This window comes from Mixophyes fleayi, chromosome 1 (genome assembly GCF_038048845.1).
Source record: "Mixophyes fleayi isolate aMixFle1 chromosome 1, aMixFle1.hap1, whole genome shotgun sequence".
Taxonomy (NCBI): domain Eukaryota; kingdom Metazoa; phylum Chordata; class Amphibia; order Anura; family Limnodynastidae; genus Mixophyes; species Mixophyes fleayi.
Window position 1 is genome coordinate 457628388 of NC_134402.1, and position 16669 is coordinate 457645056.

The window sequence follows — 16669 nt, forward strand, 5'->3', positions numbered from 1 at the left end:
AATTTGTTCCCAGTCAGGACTTTGGTGTGACTACATATAAATTCAAGACCCTCTACTCAGCTCACACATGTTCCGTATAGGAACAGCATACATTATGGTCCCTTTATACAAAGGGAAAAAGACTTTCAAGAGGGATAAACTTTCTTCCAGTCCGTTTCATGAGCAAGAGCACTACTTTCAATTTGCACTTTCAAGGACTTTTCTCTATTCCCCCAACTATTGCCAACACCTCCTCTTCCATTTCTTCTTAGCGTTACACGTTCCTGTATAACACTAGTGCACGACCTGCTGACTGCTTAAATTCTTCCCTCATCATCGTTTATTTATAGGGCGCCAAAGATTCCGCTACGCCAGACAACCATAACAGAAAAGACTATAATAAGTATGATCTGTAGCATGAAAACAAGCAAACAACAAATCCATCCATGAATACAGTCGATAGCAAAGTGAGGTACAAATATAAAATGAGCAATATATGAACAATACACATACGGCATAAAGAAAGTCCATGTGAGTAAACAAACAGCACCACCACAAAATTCAGCATAAGACAAAAAAAAGGGACATATATACGAGGTAGACGTACATTAGATGAACATGAGACATAGAGAGAACCATGTCTATGAGATCTTAAATTCTAGAGGATGTAATTTCTCAACATGAATTTGCATAGTCAGGACAAACATCAGATGTAGTTATGGCAGTGAGAGGGTAACGCAGGTCAGCCTCTAGTTGTTAAACACCAAAAAGGGGTTTCAAAAGGTCCGTCATCTCTCTTGCTGGGGCTACACACAGAAATAGTCCAGCTTTACTTATCCCTCTTCTCCAGACATCTGCATCCCACTTCTAACACCACAAAACTGTGGAAGAAATGAAGATCCAGAGGCTAATTTATAATCAGGTATGTACCAGGGAAAGCACTCACACTATCAAAGATTCCCCATGCAAGTTGTAGTCTCTTCCCTTGTGGAATTACAGTCATGGCCAAAACTTTTGAGAATGACACAAGTATTGTTTTTCACAATTTGCTGCTTCAGTGTTTTTAGACCTTTTTGTCAGATGTTGCTATGGTAAGTAAGTAAAATTACAAGCATTTCATAAGTGTCAAAGGCTTTAACTGACAATTACATTAAGTTTATGCAAAGAGTAAATATTTGCAGTGTTGACCCTTCCTTTTGAAGACCTCTGCAATTTGCCCTGGCATGCTGTCAATCAACTTCTGGGCCACATACTGACTTATGGCCGCCCATTCTTGCCCAATAAATGCTTGGAGTTTGTCAGGATTTGTGGGTTTTTGTTTGTCCACCCGCCTCTTGAGGATTGACCACAAGTTCTCAATGGGATTAAGGTCTGGGGAGTTTCCTGGCCGTGACCTAAAATTTAGATGTTTTGATCCCTGAGCCAATTAGTTATCACTTTTGCCTTATGGCAAGGTGCTCCATCATGCTGGAAAAGGCATTGTGGGGCAGCACGGCGGCTCAGTGGTTAGCACTTCTGCCTCACAGCGCTGGGGTCATGAGTTCAATTCCCGACCATGGCCTTATCTGTGAAGTTTGTATGTTCTCCCCATGTTTGCGTGGGTTTCCTCCGAGTGCTCCGGTTTCCTCCCACAGTCCAAAAACATACTGGTAGGTTAATTGGCTGCTATCAAAATTGACCCTTGTCTCTCTCTCTCTCTCTGTGTGTCTGTCTGTTAGGGAATTTAGACTGTAAGCTCCAATGGGACGTGGACTGATGCGAATGAGTTCTCTGTACAGCGCTGTGGAATCAGTGGCGCTATATAAATTGATGATGATGATTGTTCATCACCAAACTGTTCTTGGATGGTTGGGAGAAGTTGCTCTTGGAGGATATTTTGGTACCATCTTTTATTCATGGCTGTGCTCTTAGGCAAAATTGTGAGTGCGCCCATTCCCTTGGCTGAGAAGCAGCACTACACATGAATGGTCTCAGGATGCTTTATTGTTGGCGTGACACAGGACTGATGGTAGCGCTCACCTTTCCTTCTCCGGACAAGCGTTTTTTCAGATGCCCCAAACAATCTGAAAGGGGATTCATCAGAGAAAATTACTTTGCCCCAGACCTCAGCAGTCCAATCCCTGTACCTTATGCAGAATATCAGTCTGTCCCTGATGTTTTTCCTCACCTCACAATGCGTGAGGTGGTGCTGCCTCGATCCAGCAGCAGAATCAACTTTAGGAGACTGTCCTGGCGCTTGCTGGAAGTTATTGGGTTCCCTGAAGCCTTCTTCACAACTATTGAACCTCTCTCCTTGAAGTTCTTGATGATCCGATAAATGGTTGATTTAGGTGTAATCTTACTAGCAGCAATATCCTTGCCTGTGAAGCCCTTTTTGTACAAAGCAATGATGACAGCACATGTTTCCTTGCAGATAACCATGGTTAACAAAGGAAAAACAATGATTTCAAGCACCACCCTCCTTTTAAAGCTTCCAGTCTGTTATTCTAACTCAATCAGCATGACAGAGTGATCTCCAGCCTTGTCCTTGTCAACACTCTCACCTGTGTTAACAAGAGAATCACTGACCTGATGTCAGCTGGACCTTTTGTGGCAGGGCTGAAATGCAGTGGAAATGTTGTTTTGGGGATAAAGTTCATTGTCATGGAAAAGAGGGACTTTGAAATTAATTGCAATTCATCTGATCACTCTTCAAGACATTCTGGAGTATATGCAAACTGCCATCATAAAAACTGAGGCAGCAGACTTTGTGAAAAATAATGTGTGTCATTCTCAAAACTTTTGGCCATGACTGTAAACATATTTATAGCTTGAAAACACTTCCCTTATCAGTACAAATACTCTATTAAACAAAACATTTCTCAGACATAGGTGATCATCTGTTTAAATCGACAAGGAGAGTGCGACAAAACAAATCTTTAAAATATATATTTTCTCTAGAATGCCCCTTTAATATACTTTAATTTCCAGACATAGACATACAGACATTGTAGGGATATCGGTGTTACATGACAATGTCTGGCCAGGTTATCCAACGGTCTAACTGCCGAGACACTGCTGAGGGAATCCCTGTACACACGTGTACCCGACATGCTCTCCACATGTTGCTGCCTCACACAGAAGTCATGTGTTCAGTGCACGGAATGATTCCTGTGTCAACAGACTGTATTCCTTGTGATATCACCTCCCGTACCGGGAAGCAGTTTCCCCAGTAAAAGCAGTAACTACTATTATTACTATTCTGTATCTGGTCTCCGAGGCTCCTGCGAAGGCCTCAGCTTGTAATGCTCTTCTGGCAGATTTCGGAGACGTTCGGCTGCCTGGCAACATAAAAATATAGATATAGTAAACATCCGAGCAGTTGTTCACCAAAACAATAAATGTGTTACTAAAGTACAAACACAGAGAAAGGATGATCCAAGATGTATGTAGGTTATATAAACGGATTACAGGTAAAAAAAAAAATTGACCGCAACCTCTCTGCCCCCTTCAACACCTCCGCCCCCCCAGTGATTTTATGACTCACCTGCTCTGCAGTCAGGTCCCTCTGCGCCTGGGCCAACATCTCGTATCCCACCAGAAACTTGCGCACAGAGGCAGATCGCAGCAGCGGGGGGTAGTAGTGAGCGTGAAGCTGCCAATGACTACAGTCCTCAGTGAGATGACACCCGGTCGGGGCCCCTGTAAGAGAAGGGAGCACCACAACTTTCAAATGTATTCAGTACAACGGTAGCTAGCGCATGTCTAATACTCTGGATGCTAAGATGTGACGTGAATGGGTCACATAGTCTCTTACTAACAGTGAACAGAAGCGTCATCTTATAAATGTCTGTAACCTGATCACAAGATCTCTGTGGAGAGATCTGTACAGGTGACATTTTCCGTATTAAAAACCCAATAACAGATTTTGATTCTTTTTACAGTATTCTTGATGTAATAAATAAATATTCTCAACATCTCATAGATTGGATATAATAATTACTCCCAAACTACTCACGCACCGTGCCAGCCCATGGAGTAGGGGAAGGAGACCTCAAACAGGTTGTCGTACTTGCAGAGTAGTCGTCTCATAATGGAGGCCAGACCTGGAGGGTGAGATTAACGTCACTTCTGGTGCAGTAAGTATATTAGTATATCGGGGTACAGGAGGACAGGAGCATCAGTGTTAGGGGTAACAAGCAAATATGAGGGGGATAAAGGTTACAAGAGTGCGCTGGATCACTGAAACAGACGGGTACCTGCTATGGAAACAAGGGATGAGCAGAGTATCAGTAATCAGAGGAGTTTCAGTCATTGTGGTATCAGTAGAGTAGCGAGAGGAAATAATACATCAAAGGGACCTCGGGTACCAGAGTAACACGTATAAGAGTAACATGGAGAATACCCACTGTCTCTCTCCTCATGACGGAGGTCCTGTAGACGGGTCACATGACGACGCGGCAGAAGAAGGGTCTGAAACGGCCAAACTGCCCAGTAAGGGACGACCACCAGCCAGTCCTCATTGCTCAACACCACACGCTCCTGGGAACATGGGAAGAGCCGTGAGCAATGGAGCTACAGACACCATCGGATGAAGAATAAACCTCACCTTGCGTTCCTCCTCCAGCCTCCCATACTCCAGTAACATGGGCGCGCCGTGCGTCCGCAGGTACTCTCTCTGCGTCCGATCCTCTGTCTGAGCCTCATTGGGAAGGAAATTACTGGCCCAGATCTAAATGGGAGACGTTATAATTATTTTATTAATACCCTCTTCTCACAGAGCTTGGGGGAATTATTATCTCCTTCCTCGCCAGGTTACATGCACATTTTAGCTGACTGGTACCTTGAAGCTTCCATGATCGCCCATCACCATTTTATGTTAAGGAGTTAGGAGGGAAAATAAGTCACTTGTGGACTAGCAAATCCACAAACTCCCATTCCTGACCCCACATCGCCTCCTGCTTGTCCCATGATGCTCCAGGGATTACAGCGCACACTAACCAGTGTCATCAATAACCTTCATTTCTGGCACTTTATATTCAAACTACAGGCTGTGAGCCCTGGATAATCATGGGACTGCAGGACCCTAGGGGAAAGAGTAATGGGTTCTACTAGTTGAGGGGCATAGGATTAATGCCAAAAATAAATAAAAATTGTATTTATACCTTTACAGAAAGGCTACGAGGGTGCTCCTCTACCTGCCATCACTCTGGGGCAGTACAGAGGTTGTGTGATTAGCGTGCCAAGTCTTATGCATAGTGACTGTTGCCCTGATGCCACAGCCAGCATAACAGACATGCTCTGCTTTAAGATTTCAGTTTTTTGTTCTCCATTAGCCCAACTTTAGACATTGTCTATTAGTTGTAGGTGTGGCTGCAGCTATTTGTGGGGGAGGGGGGAGATAAACAATAATAGTGACCAGGACAATACCAAATGCCTAAACAAAACAATGAATAGGACTGAATGTAAGAACTGTAGAAATTGATGGTGATGGGAGAGGACAGTGAGCTGCAGAGCAGAACAATTCTTTTCACCACTAGAGGTCGCTAGAAGGAGACTTGTGGCCAAGGTCATGAAACTATTCTACAGATACAGAAGATTATTTTGCAGGAAAACAAAGTTCAAAGTACAATAAAGGTTAGTATAGTACAGAGAGCAGACCTTGTAATCTGAGATTGTGTTGCAGTCAATGCCTGTAGTAATCAAAGAATTAAGCAAATCATTTACTGGACTTAGCAGTATATGTTCGGTAAAGGAAATTTCCCACTAGGTGGCAGAATGCACCACTGTATTTACCTGGCAGTGCGGGTGAGGATTGGAACAACCCATCATTGCTCCTTTATTCTCAAAGATCTAAAAAAGAAGATAATGATGGCTACTACCACAGCTATATATAAGTTTTCCAGCATGAGGCATGATATGAAGCATAAAATAACACCGCACCGATAGCTAATAATCAATGATTAATAAATTTGTATATTTATAAAAACAATATGACTTCATTTAATATCAAATGCATTGTGTGTATAAGTAGCAACACATGACGTGTCAGAGAGATACATCGGGTGTAGATACTATAGGCAGTAGGTGACCAGGCTGAATGGATTCCAGTGAACGGCTGACCACATTTTCAAGCAAAACAGATGGTCTATTGTAGAGCTACAAGTCTCCTTTTTGTAGACACATGAATGTAGAACTTATGGGGAGGAGACAATGATTCATATTAATTTAGTATTGTGATTCTGTGTATATGCTGAATATCACCTGACAATACAACAAAGTGGAGACAATACAAAGCATAGAAAATGCCACCACAGACAGGACTTGGTACACACCCCGACTACCAAGTGTGTCTTTGTTTTATAAACTTTCAAAATAGAATGTGAGCTCTTTGAGGCAGGGGACCTGTCCTCATTCTCTGCTATTGTGCCTATATCTTTTATATTTGTAAATGTGCCCTGTACATACAATACATATATATATATTTATTATCTGTGAAGACCATAGATACATTTTAGTACAGATGGAAAAGATTTTATTAAAGAGAATAGTGTGTCATAGCAAAGAGAGTTATTTACAGCTGATCAGAGATCTGATACACGATTGAAAGGAGAAGGAAACCATTGCACCAAAATAGCCTGGCGTTGATTACCCCACTATCAAAATATACTTCTAAAATTATTAAATACTGTTATAGTCTATATAGTAAAATGTAGATAGTTGGGGGTGCAACCTTAAACTTATCAGAATGAACAATAAAGAGAGATAAAAAAGTTGCTTGTCAGAGGTGCACATTTAATACTCCTTTTGCAATAAGTTAAGCAGGAAATACATCCAAAGATAAAACTTAACTTTTATTAATATTATAAAAATATACTATAAAATTAGTGAAATATAGAACAAAGTGATCAATGTGCAAATGTAAGTGTGTTAAAACTGATGACTGTTCCTATATAATATATATATATAATACAACGGGCTATAACTCTGAATATAATTTCTAAGGAAGGCTCCAAAGAACAACTGGTTATCCCACCAGAATCAAGCTAAATATCTCCCATCATCAGGAAATCATAATATGAGTCTCTATTCCCTGGAACAGTCCATAGTTGGTTTCTACATAAAGAATATGGGAAATGATTGCTAGCTGCCCGATAGGAGCTCCAAGTAAACCCGATACACGATATCAGATTCTCGGCTCAATCACCACCTATAATATGTATCCTGAGCCCTGACTGCTATCAGTCTTACTAACATAAACACATCCTGCTCTCATATATTTTAAAACAACAAATACATTTTCTTCACCTGCACCCAGGGGTAAGTGGCTCCCAAGTCAGTGTTTATCTCCGCCCACTTGTCAATCACAGCTCGGACCTCCTGCAGGGACATCAGAGGGAGGGTAATATCTGACCAGGGGTGAAAACACATGACCTGGCTGAGGAAAGACACAAGTCAGAATTTCACATTGGCACAAAACCCTGCGCAAGAGGTGTAGCTGCAAATAACAGTTAGTACCACACCCGTACATAATACAGCACAAGAGGTGTAGCTGCATATAACAGCTAGTACCACATCCGTACATAATACAGCACAAGAGGTGTAGCTGCATATAACAGCTAGTACCACATCCGTACATAATACAGCACAAGAGGTGAAGCTGCATATAACAGCTAGTACCACACCTGTACATAATACAGCACAAGAGGTGTAGCTGCATATAACAGCTAGTACCACATCCGTACATAATACAGCACAAGAGGTGAAGCTGCATATAACAGCTGGCACCACATCTGTACATAATACAGCACAAGAGGTGTAGCTGCATATAACAGCTAGTACCACACCCGTACATAAGACAGCACAAGAGGTGTAGCTGCATATAACAGCTAGCATCACATCCGTACATAATACAGCACAAGAGGTGAAGCTGCATATAACAGCTAGTACCACACCCGTACATAATACAGCACAAGAGGTGTAGCTGCATATAACAGCTAGTACCACACCCGTACATAATACAGCACAAGAGGTGTAGCTGCATATAACAGCTAGTACCACATCCATACATAATACAGCACAAGAGGTGTAGCTGCATATAACAGCTAGTACCACACCCGTACATAATACAGCACAAGAGGTGTAGCTGCATATAACAGCTGGCACAACACCCGTACATAATACAGCACAAGAGGTGTAGCTGCATATAACAGCTAGCACAACACCCGTACATAATACAGCACAAGAGGTGTAGCTGCAAATAACAGCTAGCATCACATCCGTACATAATACAGCACAAGAGGTGTAGCTGCATATAACAGCTAGCACCACATCCATACATAATACAGCACAAGAGGTGTAGCTGCATATAACAGCTAGCACCACGTCCGTACATAATACAGCACAAGAGGTGTAGCTGCATATAACAGCTAGTACCACACCCGTACATAATACAGCACAAGAGGTGTAGCTGCATATAACAGCTAGTACCACACCCGTACATAATACAGCACAAGAGGTGTAGCTGCATATAACAGCTAGTACCACATCCGTACATAATACAGCACAAGAGGTGTAGCTGCATATAACAGCTAGCACCACATCCGTACATAATACAGCACAAGAGGTGTAGCTGCATATAACAACAGCAAGAGCCACTTCCTAATAAAAGCTTTTCACACACAGCCGATGGTCATCTTCCAGCATGTCCGACAGTGATCCGATTGATTTTAAGCAGGTCACATATGACAGGCGGGTTATTCCCCATAAACCCACATTATTTACATTCAAATCTCTCCAATATGGAATAAGAGGACCCAGAACAACATCAATTACCAAATCCCACGGGCCGATTTTGCTTGCAAGAGTGGGTGCTCACTGGGACCTAGAGGAAGGATAGATAGAGAGAGAGTGGGTTAGAGAAGGACAGACAGAGAGAGAGAAATGGTTTTAATAATAGATTCTCATCCATCACTGCATGTAGAATATCATGTAATCATATTATAAGTTCAGGCTTCCCGTTCTGCATTTCTGATGCCCTGACAACCTCGCCTCCTCCCCACTCACCGGTGACCCCCGTCTCACTATCACACACAGGATTTCCCTTCGGTCTAATCTGTGGTCACAGTCTTTATATCCTCACCTGGATCCGGAGCTGCAGGCTGCAGAGCCGGGAAGTCATTTTCAAAGACAAAGGTTTCCTCATAGTCTGGATTTACCTTCACCAGGAAAGAGAATGTAGAGTATTAATATTACGGAACACTGCTCGGAACCTAAAGTTATAAACGCTGTATGGTATATGTTATATACATCACCCCCTCCCCCATATACCCTGTATGGTATACATTATATACATTACCTGCTCTTCCCCTTATATGCTGTACGGTATACATTATATACATCACACACCCCTGCCATATACGCTGTACGGCATACACTATATACGTTACCCCCCTCCACCTTATACGCTGTATGTATACATTATATACATAACACCCCTCCCCCATGTATACTGTATAGTATACATCACCCCCCTCCCCCATATACCCTGTATAGTATACATTATTTACATTACCCCCCTCCCCCATATACACTGTATGGTATATTATTTACATTACCTGCCCTCCCGCCCTCTGGGCTCCTGGACACAGTGGGTTCTTGTCATCATGTCTGGGAATATTTTCCTCTGGTGGTTTCTCCAGCTGACCCTGCCAGGGACGCTTCATGCGGTGGGCAGACACCAGGACCCAGTCATCATGTAGGGGGTTGTAGCGGATGTGTTGGTGGTCTGCGACAGAGGGGGGTAATGATACAACGTCTCATCAAATAGAGACAATTACTAAAGAGGAAACTATCTCTACATGCAAAACAATGACAAGATCATTTACTGTGTCTGAAACAGTCCCTCAGCATTAAAATGCTCATTTCTTTATAAAGTGCCTACACAGTGCTCGGCGCTGTACACTGAGGGGATAGACAGATAACATACAATGACATGAATCATTCTGCGTGTCTGGGGACACATCTGGGGTCCTATAACAGCTTCAGACAATGTCACAGCTGAGGGGAAAGGTCCACACTGTCCCCTAAATACACCCCACCTCCCCCACTTATGGCTCAATTAAATAACTTGTTTTGCAAAATTAATGGTACATCAGTCTAATCCTGCCCCTCACATGGCCCCTAGTGCAGGATCCTCCCGTCTCGTGAGGTGCATCTGACCGGGAACCATTCTGCTAGTATTGTGATTGTGTCCCAAAATCGTGCAGACGGGTATACAAAATAACGGATATAAATGGCATCACCTATATACAACTCTACAACTCTTCTTGATTTACAGGACCCAATTCATCTACTGACTAATACTGACTAATGTATATGGCCGAGAAACTCTTTACTCACTGCCTGCGTTTTATAGCGTTAATTTTATTCATATATATCCATATATGCACACACATTGTATATAGGGAATATATATATATATATATATATATATATATATATATATATATATATATATATATATATATACACACACACATAGCTAAGTAGTATGTGGATGTGTAGATAGGGGTAGGTATGGATATATATAGTGTAGTGTAATGTAGTGTGTGTATGTATGTGTGTGTGTGTATATGTGTGTGTGTATATATATATATATATATATATATAGTATAAGGATGTGCAGATAGAGGTAGCTGGATATAGAATGTATATACTCTACCAGTGGGCTGGAAAACACTGACAGGCTCCTCCATGACTCCACAGAACCAGGAAACGACTATTGCGTTCCAAGCCTCGTTCTCACCGCTCAGCCCATAGACGTACACTGTGTGAGTGATGGGGTCATGTGACTGCCCATACACTTAGTGAGGGATAGGGTCATGTGACTGCCCATACACTGTGTGAGGGATGGGGTCATGTGACTGCCCATACACTTAGTGAGGGATGGGGTCATGTGACTGCCCATACACTGTGTGATGGATGGGGTCATGTGACTGCCCATAGACTTGCACTGTGTGAGTGAAAGCGTCATGTGACTGCAGTCATGTGATCAGATAGGTGTAATTCAACATAGGGGCACATTGTGGCTCTCAGGCTGCCGTGCAACTACAAGTCCCAGCATGCCCTGTACACCAACCTGGCTCTCTTCCACAGAGGATAATAGTCTATTCTGATTACCTGCCACCTCCTGGGTTACTGACACTCAATTCATTATTTCAGCCACTTATTTCCATAGTAATAAAGCACCAGTAGATTATTATCACACAGTGACTGCTGAGACCAGTAGTTCCACAAGAGAGCTTATACCTGTAATACAGCGGGTCCTGATCCCCCCAACCTGGTCCTGTTCCTGACACATACCTCCCAACATGCAGAACAGGGACCCAGAGGGCTCCCTATGGGTGTAATATACATACAATATATAATGTACAGTGTCAGAGTAGGTGTAATATATACAGTATATAATATATAATGTACAGAGTCAGTGTAATATATACAGTATATAATATACAGTGTTAGTGTAGATGTAATATATATACAGTATATAATGTACAGTGTCAGTGTAGGTGTGATATATATATACAGTATATAATGTACAGTGTCAGTGTAGGTGTAATATATACAGTATATAATATACAGTGTCAGTGCAGGTGTAATATATACAGTATACAATATACAGTGTTAGTGTAGATGTAATATAATATATATACAGTATATAATGTACAGTGTCAGTGTAGGTGTAATATATACAGTATATAATGTACAGTGTCAGTGCAGGTGGAATATATACAGTATACAATATACAGTGTTAGTGTAGATGTAATATATATACAATATATAATGTACAGTGTCAGTGTAGGTGTAATATATACAGTTTATAATATACAGTGTCAGTGCAGGTATAATATATACAGTATACAATATACAGTGTCAGTGTAGGTGTGATATATATACAATATGTAATGTACAGTGTCAGTGTAGGTGTAATATATACAGTATATAATATACAGTGTCAGTGTAGATGTAATATATATACAGTATATAATGTAGAGTGTCAGTGTAGGTGTGATATATATGCAATATATAATGTACAGTGTCAGTGTAGGTGTAATATATACAGTATATAATATACAGTGTCAGTGCAGGTGTAATATATACAGTTTACAATATACAGTGTTAGTGTAGATGTAATATATATACAATATATAATGTACAGTGTCAGAGTAGGTGTAATATATACAGTATACAGTGTTAGTGTAGATGTAATATAATATATATACAGTATATAATGTACAGTGTCAGTGTAGGTGTAATATATACAGTATATAATGTACAGTGTCAGTGCAGGTGTAATATATACAGTATACAATATACAGTGTTAGTGTAGATGTAATATATATACAATATATAATGTACAGTGTCAGTGTAGGTGTAATATATACAGTTTATAATATACAGTGTCAGTGCAGGTATAATATATACAGTATACAATATACAGTGTCAGTGTAGGTGTGATATATATACAATATGTAATGTACAGTGTCAGTGTAGGTGTAATATATACAGTATATAATATACAGTGTCAGTGTAGATGTAATATATATACAGTATATAATGTAGAGTGTCAGTATAGGTGTGATATATATGCAATATATAATGTACAGTGTCAGTGTAGGTGTAATATATACAGTATATAATATACAGTGTCAGTGCAGGTGTAATATATACAGTTTACAATATACAGTGTTAGTGTAGATGTAATATATATACAATATATAATGTACAGTGTCAGAGTAGGTGTAATATATACAGTATACAGTGTTAGTGTAGATGTAATATATATACTGTATATAATGTACAGTGTCAGTGTAGGTGTGATATATTTACAGTATATAATGTACAGTGTCAGTGTAGGTGTAATATATACAGTATACAATATACAGTGTTAGTGTAGGTGTAATATATATATACAGTATATAATGTACAGTGTCAGAGTAGGTGTAATATATAAAATATACAGTGTTAGTGTAGGTGTGATATATCTACAATATATAATGTACAGTCTCAGTGTAGGTGTAATATATACAGTATACATTATACAGTGTTAGTGTAGATGTAATATATATATATACAATATATAATGTACAGTGTCAGTGTAGGTGTAATATATACAGTATACAATATACAGTGTTAGTGTAGATGTAATATATATACAGTATATAATGTACAGTCTCAGTGTAGGTGTAATATATACAGTATATAATGTACAGTGTCAGTGTAGGTGTAATATCTACAGTATACAATATACAGTGTTAGTGTAGATGTAATATATATATATATACAATATATAATGTACAGTGTCAGTGTAGGTGTAATATATACAGTATACAATATAGGGTCAGTATAGTATATAATATACAGTATATAGTGTACAGGGTCAGTATAGTATATAATATACAGTATATAGTGTACAGGGTCAGTATAGTATATAATATACATTATATAATGTACAGGGTCAGTATAGTATATAATATACAGTATATAGTGTACAGGGTCAGTATAGTATATAATATACAGTATATAATGTACAGGGTCAGCATAGTATATAATATACAGTATATAGTGTACAGGGTCAGTATAGTATATAATATACAGTATATAGTGTACAGGGTCAGTATAGTATATAATATATAGTATATGATGTACAGGGTCAGCATAGTATATAATATACAGTATATAATGTATAGGGTCAGCATAGTATATAATATACAGTATATAATGTACAGGCTCAGTATAGTATATAATATACAGTATATAGTGTACAGGGTCAGTATAGTATATAATATACAGTATATAATGTACAGGGTCAGTATGGTATATAATATACAGTATATAATGTACAGGGTCAGTATGGTATGTAATATACAGTATATAATGTATAGGGTCAGCATAGTATATAATATACAGTATATAGTATACAGTGTCAGTATAGTATATAATATACAGTATATAGTGTATAGGGTCAGTATAGTATATAATATACAGTATATAGTGTATAGAGTCAGTACAGTATATAATATACAGTATATAGTGTACAGGGTCAGTGTAGTATATAATATACAGTGTATAGGGTCAGTGTAGTATATAATATACAGTATATACTGTACAGGGTCAGTATAGTATATAATGTACAGGGTCAGTGCAGTATATAATATACAGTATATAGTGTACAGGGTCAGTATAGTATATAATATACAGTATATAGTGTACAGGGTCAGTATAGTATATGATATACAGTATATAGTGTACAGGGTCAGTATAGTATATAATGTACAGTATATAGTGTACAGGGTCAGTATAGTATATAATATACAGTTTATAGTGTACAAGGTCATATAGTATATAATATACAGTATATAGTGTACAGGGTCAGTATAGTATCTAATGTACAGTATATAGTGTACAGGGTCAGTATAGTATATGATATACAGTATATAATGTACAGGGTCAGTATAGTATATAATGTACAGGGTCAGTATAGTATATAATATATAGTGTACAGGGTAAATATAGTATATAATATACAGTATATAGTGTACAGGGTCAGTATAGTATATGATATACAGTATATAGTGTACAGGGTCAGTATAGTATCTAATGTACAGTATATAGTGTACAGGGTCAGTATAGTATATAATATACAGTATATAATGTACAGGGTCAGTATAGTATATAATGTACAGGGTCAGTATAGTATATAATATATAGTATACAGGGTCAGTATAGTATATAATGTACAGTATATAGTGTACAGGGTCAGTATAGTATATAATATACAGTATATAGTGTACAGGGTCAGTATAGTATATAATATACAGTATATAGTGTACAGGGTCAGTATAGTATATAATATACAGTATATAATGTACAGGGTCAGTATAGTTTATAATATACAGTATATAGTGTACAGGGTCAGTATAGTATATAATATACAGTATATAGTGTACAGGGTAAGTATAGTATATAATATACAGTATATAATGTACAGGGTCAGTATAGTATATAATATACAGTATATAGTGTACAGGGTCAGTATAGTATATAATATACAGTATATAATGTACAGGGTCAGTATAGTATATAATATACAGTATATAGTGTACAGGGTCAGTATAGTATATAATATACAGTATATAATGTACAGGGTCAGTATAGTATATAATATACAGTATATAATTTACAGGGTCAGTATAGTATATAATATACAGTATATAGTGTACAGGGTCAGTATAGTATATAATATACAGTATATAGTGTACAGGGTCAGTATAGTATATAATATACAGTATATAATGTACAGGGTCAGTATAGTATATAATATACAGTATATAGTGTACAGGGTCAGTATAGTATATAATATACAGTATATAATGTACAGGGTCAGTATAGTATATAATATACAGTATATAGTGTACAGGGTCAGTATAGTATATAATATACAGTATATAGTGTACAGGGTAAGTATAGTATATAATATACAGTATATAATGTACAGGGTCAGTATAGTATATAATATACAGTATATAGTGTACAGGGTCAGTATAGTATATAATATACAGTATATAATGTACAGGGTCAGTATAGTATATAATATACAATATATTGTGTACAGGGTCAGTATAGTATATAATATACAGTATATAATGTACAGGGTCAGTATAGTATATAATATACAGTATATAATTTACAGGGTCAGTATAGTATATAATATACAGTATATAGTGTACAGGGTCAGTATAGTATATAATATACAGTATATAGTGTACAGGGTCAGTATAGTATATAATATACAGTATATAATGTACAGGGTCAGTATAGTATATAATATACAGTATATAATGTATAGGGTCAGCATAGTATATAATATACAGTATATAGTATACAGTGTCAGTATAGTATATAATATACAGTATATAGTGTACAGGGTCAGTATAGTATATAATATACAGTATATAGTGTACAGAATCAGTACAGTATATAATATACAGTATATAGTGTACAGGGTCAGTGTAGTATATAATATACAGTGTATAGGGTCAGTGTAGTATATAATATACAGTATATAGTGTACAGGGTCAGTATAGTATATAATATACAGTATATAATGTATAGGGTCAGCATAGTATATAATATACAGTATATAGTGTACAGTGTCAGTATAGTATATAATATACAGTATATAGTGTACAGGGTCAGTATAGTATATAATATACAGTATATAGTGTACAGAGTCAGTACAGTATATAATATACAGTATATAGTGTACAGGGTTAGTGTAGTATATAATATACAGTGTATAGGGTCAGTGTAGTATATAATATACAGTATATAGTGTACAGGGTCAGTATAGTATATAATATACAGTATATAGTGTACAGGGTCAGTATAGTATATAATATACAGTATATAATGTACAGGGTCAGTATAGTATATAATATACAGTATATAATGTACAGTGTCAGTATAGTATATAATATACAGTATATAGTGTACAGGGTCAGCATAGTATATAATATACAGTATATAATGTACAGGGTCAGTATAGTATATAATATACAGTATATAATGTACAGGGTCAGTATAGTATATAATATACAGTATATAGTGTACAGGGTCAGTATAGTATATAATATACAGTATATAATGA

General features: G+C 37.8%; 1 protein-coding gene across 1 annotated transcript; it reads right to left on the reverse strand.

The window, feature by feature from the left end:
* Positions 1 to 2909: 2909 nt before the first annotated feature.
* GALT (galactose-1-phosphate uridylyltransferase) lies at positions 2910 to 10782 on the reverse strand. Its single transcript, XM_075187135.1, has 11 exons — positions 10682 to 10782; positions 9576 to 9745; positions 9101 to 9176; positions 8794 to 8842; positions 7267 to 7396; positions 5755 to 5811; positions 4568 to 4690; positions 4368 to 4500; positions 3981 to 4064; positions 3506 to 3660; positions 2910 to 3299 (listed from the first exon to the last, which is right to left on the reverse strand). The coding sequence occupies exons 1-11, from the start codon at positions 10713 to 10715 to the stop codon at positions 3216 to 3218; spliced, it is 1095 nt and encodes a 364-aa protein (XP_075043236.1). The 5' UTR covers positions 10716 to 10782; the 3' UTR covers positions 2910 to 3215.
* Positions 10783 to 16669: the final 5887 nt, after the last annotated feature.

What these genes read in the sequence shown, in the direction of transcription:
- GALT (XM_075187135.1), bottom strand. Translation starts at nt 10,715, where the DNA reads ATGGAGGAGCCTGTCAGTGTTTTCCAGCCCACTG. An exon ending in GGCTGGAGGAGGAACGCAAG is followed by an intron (nt 4,501 to 4,567) that starts GTGAGGTTTATT and finishes CCATGTTCCCAG; the next exon opens with GAGCGTGTGGTGTTGAGCAA. An exon ending in CCGTCATGAGGAGAGAGACA is followed by an intron (nt 4,065 to 4,367) that starts GTGGGTATTCTC and finishes CTCACCCTCCAG; the next exon opens with GTCTGGCCTCCATTATGAGA.